The sequence below is a fragment of the Schistocerca cancellata genome, chromosome 11 (genome assembly GCF_023864275.1).
Source record: "Schistocerca cancellata isolate TAMUIC-IGC-003103 chromosome 11, iqSchCanc2.1, whole genome shotgun sequence".
Taxonomy (NCBI): Eukaryota; Metazoa; Arthropoda; class Insecta; order Orthoptera; family Acrididae; genus Schistocerca; species Schistocerca cancellata.
Window position 1 is genome coordinate 166,253,160 of NC_064636.1, and position 13,437 is coordinate 166,266,596.

Sequence of the window (13,437 nt, forward strand, 5' to 3'; positions counted from 1 at the left end):
TGGCGAAAGAGTTAGATACGTAATTGCCGAGGTGGTCGACGTCTGTCGGGATAACTCTCCACTTACCTGTACGCACCTGCGCCGTCTGCCTGCAACTACTGAGAACACTGCCGCCCTTCTCGGTGGACGACAGTGGCAACTCTCGGTGACTACCTGCGACGGCCCGATCCGTCGACAGTACTGCCGGTCGTCCCGCGTTATTGCCGTGTATTGCAGCCACGTTGCAGCTCTGTTGACAGCGACACTATTGCGGCTACACGTTGGCGTAAAATATAGCCTGTGTAAATGCGTCTTAAGATTTTTGTAATCCACTTCACCCGTTCGTGATGAACTTTAACCTACTCTCGTCCCAGTATGCGAGAATAATCGTTAACGGCCCACTCCTTAAGGTGTGGGAGGTTTCTGATCACTGCATACACGATTGCCTTTGCACGCTCTGATTGTTAGAAACCTGACGGAGTTAACCTGGGGAACGTGGTGGCCACTCCGCCAGAGCTGTTCGACCTGCCCGTCCCTGGAAAACTGGATATCCTGTTATGCTCGGGCAGCTAGCTAATAATGAGGAGAGGCACCATCTTGCTGAAAGAAAATTAGAAATGTCCCGTTTTCAGACAGCAGTGATAGCAGCACATCTCTGTCTGATGACTGCAGATAATGTGCTGCTGTTAATTTATCACGACTGGAGAAAGACCCTAGAATATGAGAACTGTCACGTTTGACGTTCCGACTTCCTCTGACGGATCGGTCGAGTGTGGGGGTCAGTGCGTGACCAGTATTTGTGATTCTGTTTATTTACTTCTCCGTTCACATAGAAATTCACTTCCTCTGTAATCCGTTCAGAATGGAAGCAACAGTTTTCATCCATCTTGCGTGTCCCTCATTCTGAAAACTGAACCGGGAGATTTGGACGGTTTCAGTGAGATGTTGCAATGTTTGCATTTTGTAAGCAAAATTCTTGTTATCAGTGTGTGGCTGACACTGGTTTCCTGTAATATGCACCAAGTACTGTGTCTGACTCTTACCGGACGATACCAGAATAGCAGTGGCTGTCGTTGTGTCTGTAGGATTTGTCTCGTGTTAAAGCAGTCGGCGTTCGTGCCACCCGTAAGGGAGAAAAATCAGTCGTAACTCGAGAGTGAATAGAGCTGTGCTCAAATGAAAGGCACCATTGTTCTTCTTGTGTAATTCTCTATTTGTTTCACGTGTCCCACAAACCCCTTTCCATTTAAAATTAAGTTGCGTCCGAGAGGGTGGCTTCCAAAATGGCCACCGTGTCGGTCACATAGCCTCACCAGTTGTCTCCCTCTCGTGTCTACTCCTACTCGACTTTAATCTCCTGTTTATCCACATATTTTTGTTTTAGACTCTGAGGCAGCTACGGACAACCGTGTATTTAATTATTACTGGCTTTATATAGTAGTTAACACAGTAACACATTCTGTGCCCTAGTACAGTACCTTTTCTGCACCTCGGCTTCCAGGGAGTTCACAATGGCAGAAATTGAGCACTTCTGCGACCCGTCGGACAAGCGGCACCCCAAGTTCTCCGGCGTCCGTGACACGGAGCTCCTGCTCTACTCGGCCTGTGACCAGATGGAAGGACGCTCCGCGTCTGCCTACTCCATCGGCAGGGCCGTCGACGAGGTACGGTGCGGAGTATCTCCGTGAGCCGTGTACACGGGTTAGAGTAAATGTACATTTTGTTCCATAAGTAAACTGATGTACAATTAGATGGTAAGGTTATAAACTTTCAATCTGCCAATGAAACAGTAATACAAAGTTTACATCAGTACTCAATTCTTGTTCTCTCTCTCTTCCTCATACACATTATCATCATTTCACTAACCATTAATTCCCATATAATATGAGGGTGGTTTGATAAGTCTGGTAAATAAGTAAGAAAAAAATGTTTGTTTCGTAAAAAAATCATCTCAGTTCTCGACAGTCTCCTTTCAGGGATATAGTCTCAGTCGAGCGATCCTCCACCTTTTTCGTCCGGTCGGAAAAATAGGTTCTGTCTAAAACTCTGCAAAGTACTTGTTGACTGTAAGTGTCACATCCTCATTTGATGAAAATTTCTTCCCAGCAAGCCAAAGTTTTAAATTAGGAAACAGGAAGAAGTCTGGTGAATAGGACGAATGAGGAACCGGTTCGAAGTCCAGTACGTGCACCTGTGCCGTTGTTATTGCTGATGTGTGGGATGGTGGCGCATTATCCTGGTGGAAGAACACATTTTTGTGTGCCAGCCTCGGTCTGTTTTCAGCCAACGCTCGTTTCAAATGATCCGACAATGAAGAATGGTAGGATCCAGTTACGGCTCTGCCTTTTCCCAAGTAATCTATCTGGATTATTCCTTGGGACTCCCAAGAAATAGCGACCATCACTATACTAGCTGACAAATGGTCTCTGCCTTTTACGTGGCCAATTTTTCTGACTGTTTCGGTGGGCCGCACGTGGCCTTTGGGCTGTTATTTGTCAACTCCCACTTTAATACGATCCTCGTAACTATTCTAATTTTAATTTTCGAATAAAGCTAGCCCCCAATATCGTACAGAAAAATTGGAAAATTATTGACAGTTGAGGCTTAAATGTCCCCGTATGCAAAAATTCAACAGCTGCAAGTACAGTGAATAGGGAGACCGCACTACCGGATCACCTCGAATGATCTGTCACCTGTTAAACGTGGTGCCGAATCTGTCAAAAATAATGTGGTGCACTGTCGTGCGTAAGCCACGGTCACCTCTCTGATAGCGCTGCTGTGTCATTGCACAGAAATACGTGGTACACGGCATGTGGTTTTTTCTTCACACACACGGACTTGTAAAGGGGAGTGAGTGTATATTATTTTCAGTAGGAACCAATGTTCGGAAACATCAGCCGATGATGCTACAGAATGTCGAGGTAATGGGCACCGGCACCTGTAAATAAATGTGTTTGCAGGGTGACTGCGTGATGGTGTTACAAAACTTTCAAGGATAAATGTAATTGAATAGATAAAAAATCTACTCTCCAAGTGATGGCAGGAGAACACACACAAAAAAGGTATTCAAGTTTACAAACCGTAATGCCATTCATATGTATGTTCTCCTGCCACCACTTGGTGAGTAGATTGTTTACCTAACCAATTACATTATGCCCGGAAAAGCTTTAGAGGATAATGGAGAGGGGGAAAATGTATCAGCTTGAGGTCAAGTTATAAGCGAAAACCGTTGTGGTACTTCTGAAGGTGGAATGCGTGTACCAGTACTGTTGCTACTAATACTGTATGGCTGGCAACTTTCAGTGGTGGTAGTGTGTATCAAAACAAGGAAATTTGTGTAGTAAATGTGGGCTCTAAAAAGCATACCTTAAGAGCTATGAACACTTGTTTAATAGACGAGGGTTTTTTTTTTTTTTTTTTTTTTTTTTTTTTTTTTTTTTTTTTTTTTTTCCAGTAACAAAGATGAAGAAGTGGTTATAGCTCCTCAGGTATGCATTTTAGACGCCCCTGTTTGCTAGACACTTTTTTCTTATTTTCGTCCATACTATTGCCTCTGGAAGTTGCGTACCCTACGTTCTTAGCAAAAATGGTACCAGTACATGTATTCCAGTGTCAGAAGTATCAGAATGATTTCCTCTTGTAACTTCAGACTCGTTCATTTCTGGTACAGTGACGCTGCCTTTAGGGGATGCATTTATCTGTCTGTATCATCCTTGAAAGTTTGTAGATCATCACAGAACTACGCTGCATATACATTTATAGGTGCCGGCATCTATAACTTTGACACTCGGCAGCGTTGTCGGATGATGTTCTGGACGTGGATTCCTATTCAAAATATTATGTATTCACTCCCCTTTACAATTCTCCCCTTTTAATGGGAATTTCCGAACAGCCTCTATTTTAGAAAATTGCTGTGCTATTTCTTCCAAACACCCTCTATTCTAGTAATTTATTGTGCTATTTCTTGTAACAGCTTACACCACCCGATACTATACAAGACTTGTCAATAGAAAAATGGCCCATATCTCAAAAGGCAGTAGGCTTCCAGACTTATAATTATAGAACTTTTCTTCTAGTTTTGACGAATACTACCTCTTTAACTCTCGTATGAATGTGTCGCACTGTTTTTAAACACCCTGTATTGGGAAGCAAAGTTGTGTGTGTGTTTTTTGTCGTGTCCACCCCAATGCTCGGCGGCCTCAGTTGCCTCTGAAGCTTCGCGAGTGGACTACCTTGACAGCACGAGGTGACGAGACGTGCAGAACGTTTCACTCGTTCTGCAAGGGTGGATCACCTCCTGCAACATTTACAAAGATTGCAAAATCCTGTTTGAAGTTTGAAGCAAGGAAATATGCGTATACTCTGTACTGAATGCACTCTGTGATTCTTATACCTTTTCTTTCCTTTAGTTTTCGTCAATTCTCTCTCACTTTGAGTCACATTTCAGTCACGAGCGTGTTGATTAATGGGAACAGGTCAGATGAGAAGAGAATTGAAGCTTTCAAATTATGGCACTACAGAAGAATGCTGAAGATTTGAGTGGGTAGATCAAATAACTAACGAATAGGTACTGAAAGTAACGGAGGTGACACGAATTTTGTGGCACAATCTGACTAAGAGAAGGGAACGGTTGATAGGACATGTAATCATCTACCGTATCTCGCTTCGTTGCTGGCGTTGTTGTTGCCGTGAGGCACCGTTATAGCAAACGGGAAGGCGCGTCGGTCTTAGAGCGTGATATATGGTAACCTCAAGTCATTGACAACACACGACGGTCACGGTAGCACCTGATTCCAGAATAGCTGCAGTAGTTAGGATCTACAAACTACCCCCTCTTGACCAGGTCCACAAAACTTAACTCGTAACGAGATCCCTTCGAAGCAAATCGTCATAAAGATCGTCTATAAAGGCTTCGTACAATGATAAGAAATGTTACAGTTTATGGAATAATAACAGATACGACGAAACTTTCTTGTTTCTTCTGTTTTATTTAAAGTAACTTTGTTCTCAGTTTTATTTCACATTCGGCACTCGTTCACACCCTGATGTGGAGTATATGCGAGTGCCTGAACCCTAACTCCCAAGTTCCATCGAAACCCTTTGATGAACAGTTTTGGTTGCTCGACACCAACAGTCAATGATAATGGTTTAGCCACTGCCCTCCACGAATGTATGTTAGGTGTAAGACAATTTTCTCTCCGGTCTGCTACTATTAAAGGTTTGTGTACAAGTTAACGTTTTTCTCCTTTTCATAAATCGGAGCCCGCTCTCTGCGATATAATTAATTAAAAAAAAAAAAAAAAAAAAACCAGTCTCAATACCACGTACCTCGTGAGATACATATAGATTTATCCTGGAATTGACTGCCCTGTAGGTGTACTCAATTTAATGACCACACTTCGCTATCCACGATTTTGTGTAACTAATTCTCCTTTTGTTACTCTGATTGTATACCGTAGTTATTTAAAACTCACCTCTATATTTTTTCACTATGCACAATTAGCATTTCTTTACTTGTTTATTTCTAAGAGTAAACAAAAAATGACGCCGTATCATCGGCTTCGTAGATATAAAGCAAAATGCCTTAATATGCCCAGTTTTACCTCTTCTTATAGGATCGGCTACCTGACTCATTAATTTACTACATATTATTTCCAATAACACTAAACAGGTATCGCCGTCATATTTTAATTGTATTCGAAACCGTGTTATTATTACTATGACCGACCAAATTGTAACAAATCGTGCGGCGTGCGTTTTTAACGATAGCTTTACACTCGCCCAACCTTTATTCGTGCAATATTATATATAAATATACAGACAAGACCGAAAGATCGATCTCTGTGCCGTAACCAATAGAGGCAAATACGCTATTCGAGTTCTGTTACATCTATCTTCACTCGTATTGTTACAATGAACCGTTGAGGAAATGCCAGTTTGGTGGTGGAGGTAAGGTTCAGGGATAGAAAGACGAAGGCGTGAATACAGTAAGCACTTCCAAATGTATGTCGGTTGCCGTACTTAATGCAGAGACGGAGAGACTCTCACGGGACGGACTAGTGGGAGAGGTGCACCAGTCTTCGGACTGGAGACCACGACAGTTGTGTACTGCACTACTGTTTTTCCAACCTACACAAAATTTGTCTCCTTTGTGCAGGAATGCTACTTTTGTGTGTTTCATAATTTATGCTAACAATTGTGTATTATATGTCGTATGTAAATTTGTTACACACCAATCAGAGGAGGACATCAATTCTAGAAACCTGTAACATCATTCAATCACTTACCTCAATTTGGTCAGGTTTTCTCTACGTGCGTACACGAGACTGAGACAGATCCGTTTTGCCACAGGGCCTGGTGGCGAACGAGACACTGGGCTACTTCCTGGCACGCATTCAGCTGTTCCTGGAGCGAGTGGGCGTGGACCGCCGCCGGCTGCGGTTCCGTCAGCACATGGCCAACGAGATGGCCCACTACGCCCGCGACTGTTGGGACGCCGAGCTGCTCACGTCCTACGTGAGTAACCGCATACCTGCTACTCTGTAATGGTAACTGAGACTCTAGATCGTTTGTAAGTACCTTCAGGATTTCAGAAGATTCCTGTACAAGACCTGCGAGTCGTACAGAAAAATGGTGCGCGTCATTAGATAGAGCACTCTCCAATTTTAAAGTGCACGGTTAGGGGTGTGCGTGTCGAAACGTATTTTATAAAGTTATGTCCACACTATGCCTCTTTCCTCGTGCACAATCACAGTGGCACGGCAATAAGAGTGCCCACAGAAATTTGTGGAAAGAACACGTGTACACGGGGGTATTTATTGTGTCCACGAATTGCCTCGTTGCACGAGCAGTCTGCTCTGGATCATCGTCTTTGCTCGGTAGCTCGAGCTGTATTTAGACGAAAAGGCAACAGAAAAAGAAAACGCGAAAGTGACTGTAGATAAGGAAGGGAGGTTCTCAATCTGTGTCGCTCGAGGCTTCCCGACAGACGAGTTGTGTTTTGTGGTTCTCGGGTGAGATGTCAGATGTAGTCGTGAAATTTCCACAATAGTACATCGGTGCAGCCGACAGACATTTTCAGTTGCGGCACACGCCGTGCTGAGGCTGTGACCGTAGCTTCCTATTTACGACAGTCTGAGAAGAAACCCCACAGGCACGAATTTACCAAATTCGATGACCGATACTGCAGATATGCTGATCGGTTGCGAGAGAGACGGCGACGCCACCTCTCAGATGACGAACGCGTGTGTAGTGGCTTCAGTCGTAGTGCACTACCGTCGCTCGCCCCGGCACCCTCCGTCGGGAGCCACCGTCTGAAATACCTGTCCACACTGGTGTGTGCCCATCTCCGCCATTGTCAGTCAGACGTATGTGTCGCCACTGCAGCATCGTCTGTCATACAATTGACAGTTCTGGTTTGTTGTCACTGTGATTATAACGTGACCAGCGATGGGTCCTGTGCCGTGCCGAGTCAGTATGCCACTGTCAAGTTGATCAGTCGAGCTGCAAGTTCCCACCACTTCTTTAATAATGCTCTCCCAGCACAAAGATGCCGGCAAGAGAATGTTGGTGTTTTTGTACTCCCTATTGTGTCTAGGCAGTAAAATAACCAATGACGGACGGAGCAACGAGGACATCAAAAGCAGACTCGCTATGGCAAAAGAGGCATTTCTGACCGAGAGAAGTCTACTAATATCAAATACCGGCCTTAATTTGAGGAAGAAATTTCTGAGGATGTATGTCTGGAGTACAGCATTGTATGGTAGTGAAACGTGGACTGTGGGGAAACCGGAACAGAAGAGAATTGAAGCATTTGAGATGTGGTGCTATAGACGATTGTTGAAAATTAGGTGGACTGATAAGGTAAGGAATGAGGAGGTTCTATGCAGAATCGGAGAGGAAAGGAATATGTGGAAAACACTGATAAGGAGAAGGGACAGGATGATAGGACATCTGCTAAGACGTGAGGGAATGACTTCTGTGGTACTAGAGGGAGCTGTAGAGGGCAAAAACTGTAGAGGAAGACAGAGATAGGAATACGTCAAGCAAATAATTGAGGACGTAGGTTGCAAGTGCTACTCTGAGATGAAGAGGTTAGCACAGGAAAGGAATTCGTGGCGGGCCGCATCAAACCAGTCAGTAGACTGGTGACAAAAAAAAAATTGTGTCTTGTACTGAGACAATGTTTGGCCGCTGCAGATTTCTCTGGCCGGTCCAGACACGTCTGTCGTCGATGTTCGACTAATCTGTCCTCGGTGGTGTGACAAGTTTATCCGATGTGTGACGTCCTGCAGCTATGGGAATCTTTTAGAGAACGGATGGTACAAACAGGAGATTTGCCGTGCCTTTCACTTCGGCACGTGCTAATCAAAGTGAGGAGTTGGAAGAACCTGAAGAACAAAGAGGAATGGTGATCTTGCCGTATGTCAGCAATGTCTCTTTGAAAATTAGAAGATTATTGGAGAAACATAAAGCTAAGTGTATCTTTCATCCAACAACAAAACTCGAGAGTTCTCTTAGGCTCACTTTAAGAAGGCCCGGCACCTCCAAGATTCCCTGTAACTGCGGGACATCGTACTTTGGACAGAGTTGTACCGCGGAGGACAGACGTTAGAATTTTGACGACACACGTGTCTGGACTGGCCACAGAAATCTGCAGTGACTGAGCATTGTCTCAGTACAGGACACAGTAATGAGTACAAAAATACCAAAATTCTCTGGCCGACAACTTTGTGCTGGGAGACTGTTATTAAAAAAGTGGTGGAAATTTGCTGCTAGACTAATCTTAACAGGGACACTGGATACCGACTCGGAACCACGGGATCCGGCACTGGCCGTGTGAAAATCACAGCGACCACAAAGCAGTAGTGGCGGTTCTACTGGGTGTGACGCTGCGGTGGAGACAGGCGTTCGGTCGACAGTGGCGAGGATGGACACGTGCCAGTGCTGACACACATTTTGGAAGGGGAGGGGATCCTGACACAGTGCACTGGGGTCACTGATGGCAGCACGTGATACAACTGACGACAATGCGTGGTAATTCGTTGTGGTGCCGTCTCTCTTGCCACCGATCGCCATACTTGTACTGCTGGTCACCAATTTGGTGCGTTCACACCTGTGCGATTTCTTCTCAGACTGTCAAAAATAGGAGGCTTCGGTCACAGCCTCAGCAGTACATTCGCCGCACCTGTAGGCGTCATCAGTCAGTTGCACCGCGCTGAAATGTTGTGTAAATTTCACGACATCTGACGTCTCACCCGAGAACACTTACAGATTCTTCGTTGTTATGTGAAGGTTCATTAATTTTCAGTGCGGTATTTGTATTTTATTTTATTAAAAAATGTCGTTTATGCAGTATTAATCATGAAAGATTATGTATCACTTAATGTTCTTGGACTTGGCAAATTTGGGGTTTTCATACATGGCAGTTGTTTTTTCCAATTTTGTATTATCATTACTATCATCATCATCATCATCGATGTCTTGATTTCTATTTCTAGTAGTTTGTTGAGGAGCTACATGTATCGTATAATTTGTTTTGTTCAGATGTCGGGCTCCTCAGTTTTTGTGTTGTTATGTTGCCGTAGCACAAATATTTGTCCGCAGATTTCACATACACTTTTTTATAAAGTTCTGGTGGCATATTATTTTCTACTTTCCTGCTTTGAAACTAGTAGTATCTTATTCTTTACAGTAATATATTTGTAGTCTTTTTATCTAATACTTGACACCCAGGGCAACACATCTCAAATTTTTATTCGAGTATTCCTTGTCGCTAATTATACATAAATTTAAGTGTGCTTCTTCTGGAGTCGACATGTATTGTAGTGCACAAACTGCTTCACAGGATGAAGTCAATACACTACGGAATCGAGCACGTGGTCCCCAGCTGACTGTCATTTACTAAAAAGTGCAAAATTTCCCACTTTTGGTGACCTCCATTTCCAGGAAGTCACACATGCACAGATGTGCACACATAGTTGCACTGTACAAAATCTATTTGCCTGTGCAAAGCTGAACAGCAAGAAATGGCATCGTGTCGATGCACCTTAAAAGACTCAGTCGTGGCAGTTTGGCGACAATTGTGTACGAGATATCGGGTAAAAAGACAAAACAATCTGTGGGTGGTGCAACACATTAGGGAGACTGGCTGCTTACTTGGTGGGAAGAAGACAGAGCGGCTGGGACTGACAGCAGCAGAGGAGGTGAATGTTTTTGGGAATTTTTTGTCAGGAGCATAAAGAAATTTACGACGCATGTGAGGAGTTGTAATATTTTTTTTGTGAGATCTAAAATTTAAAAAACCTCTCTCACACCGGCCTGATTTAGCTTCACTGATCAGGATAGTAAAAACATGCGTATATTAAGGGAATTTTCATTCACAAAGCAGGCTTGTCACATTCACACAGTTCAATACTGTTTTATCCTGATTAAATTGAGCTTAACTTAAATTCCATAAGGCAGTGAAGCAATTTCGAAGTCTCGGTGCGACGAAAATTGTCAGTCGATCTCCTGAAAACATTTGTAATAATTATTAACTTTCAGTGATCACATGGGGAAGATGGGAGATCTGCTGGTAAGACTGTGTTAGCCCATTTATTGAAAGTAATAAACTGGATATCTTGAGCGTACAAAACGGCAGGTTTGTCCAGTGTAAATCAGACGTTCCCCACTGATCCCGTGCAACACAGCGTAGTAAGCAGACACTGTCAATAATTATCAGTTAAATAATACGCGAACACACTTACTTTAGTTTAGTTCATGTATCAAATTCCTTCTCATACAGAATCTCATCAAGATGGTGACTAGCTCAACAATACATACATATACATCCTCCTGCTTTCACGGCTAATCGGCAAGATCCCCTTCATTCTTTTCATAAGAGAAAACATAGATAGCAGAGAAGCTATTCCACAGAGTAAATGCACGCTCCAAGGACTAATAGGGCTTAAAACTACTTTCCATTGATAATCATCATATATTAAAGCTTAGGAATCAGTAAGATAAGAAGAGATATTTCGAGATATGTACTGAGTTATATAATTTATAAAATTTCTGAAAATATCGCGGAGAGACCGCTGCAAGAGACATTACAGAGTGAATTGCAGGTACTGGAGTTGAGTCTGGTGCATTCTGCACAAGTGTCTGACACGATGTTCATGTCATGGGACAACTGGGAAATCAGGGAAAAACCCGGGAATTTTTTCATCTGGAAAAAAGCCTGAACTTTTTTCATCAGAAAAAACCACTAATTATTTAGGATTCCAACAATTTTACATTAGTTTGGTTTTCAGGTAAATTTTCTAATTTTCACTAGTAAGAACTGATACTGTAACAAAAAAATTTCCTTTAGCCCTCTACAACAGCAATAAAACAAACAAGAGAAGAACACCAAAATAAAACTTTAGCTGCAAAGAAAATGCAACGCTTACAATAATGAAACACTGTGCACACACAAGCATCTGCTGATACTAAACTGCGTCAGAGGCTTTACGATGAAGACTGTGCAATACTCCGTAACAGCAAACTGCTTTTGATGAGTGAGACATTGCAACTGTTTACACTTCTAATAGATTGTGAGAACGTGTTGCAAATGATAGTTTGAGAAGCATTACTTTCAAAGCAAATTTCTTTTTACACAAAATGAATTATGCTATGTGTGAGCATGAGTGATGAATTTCTTAAATTACAGGTTGTTAGAATCTCATCCAAAAAATTTCTTAAATCATGAAGTGTTTGAAAATCATTCAAGACTTAACAGTTTGAGGACCAGCCACTTAGAAAAAACTTGGGCACAGAAGACCAGCCTTTTATACAGTTCCTTAAAATTTTACACACACACACGCGTGTTTGATATGTGTTAAAGGTAAACACATGCTAAAACAAATTGAGCTTGAAGAGTAGTTTTTCATATTTACTTTATTTCTCTCATAGATAACAAATTATGCAGTAATGACTGCAAAAAACATAATTACTATTCATAAAATTTTCATTACACAGCAGTAAAATTTATTATCGTGCTTGTCAGAAATATTCAGCTGCTTCAATTTAAGCTGTGTTCTTGGGATTGTGCCTAACACACACTCTGAAAAAGCAGCAAAAAATTTTTGTTGACAAATATTATAAGTGAAAGCTTAGCTTTTCTTGTAGCTATTGTATACATATATTAATGTAAAGCATTAGTCTTTTTATATATGTGCATTCGCACACCTTAACATGATTTCAGTATTGACTGACTACATCACACATCCTATGCTCTGAATATATGTCGTTATTAGCTAGCAAGATCACATAACATGAGCTGTGATTGGCTGATAGCACTGGAATCTCCGTTTTAGTGATTTGGATGATGATGATGATGATGATGATGATGATGATGATGATGACACAACACCACCCAATCATCTCGAAGCAGGGGAAATCCCTGAGCTCGCCGGGAATCGAACCCGGGACCCGGTGCGTGGGAAGCAAGAACACTACAAGGCCATGAACTGCGGACGATTTGGAAGCTACCATGCTGTATTTGGTAGATTTTCTGTTAATATCTCCATAATACAAAAATATGCAGCGCACATTTCGCCTCACATCAAAAATCTTTCCAAAACTTATTGCTTTTTGCAGCTTTCATATGCTAAAATGTCATGCTCTATGCCACTGTACAAAATCTTTACCACTCAAAGGATCAATAAGTGTTTACAGCACTGGAGTAAGGTATATTGTCACTTACCATGGGAAAAATGTACTTTCACCAACAGTACACTGTATTTTCATCGGGGAAAAGTGAATTTTTTAACTGGGAATCCAGAATTTATTTATATAAATATTTATTTGCATATACACCCTGCTCTGAGCATAAAATCATACTGACTGCAGTTGTTACATGTGCCGAGAAATTGAGGCAGTGAGCTACATTCTGACTTTTGCAATTGATTGCAGTGACAACTGGAGAGAGAAGGTTCTTAGAGGAGCTGGTTTTCAAGGATGCCGTGTTTTGTGTGTGTGGAATGATGAATCATCCACACGAGACTGTGAAACACATTTGTGATTCACCTAAAGTTGATGTATTCAGTGTTGTATCCTCTTCAAAGGTATGGACTGTTTTTCTTTGTGGAGAAAACTGTGACTTGTTTTGAACCATTTTCTTGCCCTATTTTGTCAGTGGAGTAAAGAGGTGAAGGTCTCTATATATTTTTAATTTTTTCTGTCCAGTTCTATATCTTAGTCCAAAGTTGCTGTTACAGTCATAGAGGAGAAGTGACCATGAAATAAGAATAGTTGACCATGTGCTAGATGGATATGTACCCAATAGAACAGTTCATAATGGGAGTGATGCTCCACGGTACACAGTCACTGTAAAGAAACAGAGACTACTGCATAACAGTTGTAAAACAAAGCATAGGACTGTCGGTAGAGAGATACTGAAAGAAATGTGTTGTACGGCCCCAATGTAACCCCTGA

At 42.2% G+C, this 13,437-nt stretch overlaps 1 protein-coding gene across 1 annotated transcript in view; it reads left to right on the top strand.

Moving 5' to 3' along the window:
• The window catches only part of LOC126108915 (glycine--tRNA ligase), a 171,028-nt gene that overhangs the window by 88,076 nt on the left and 69,515 nt on the right, over positions 1-13,437 (top strand). Inside the window, exons 7-8 of the mRNA XM_049914277.1 lie at positions 1,481-1,643; positions 6,331-6,495. Coding sequence (XP_049770234.1) covers positions 1,481-1,643; positions 6,331-6,495 — 328 coding nt within the window. The remainder of the gene's footprint in view (positions 1-1,480; positions 1,644-6,330; positions 6,496-13,437) is intronic.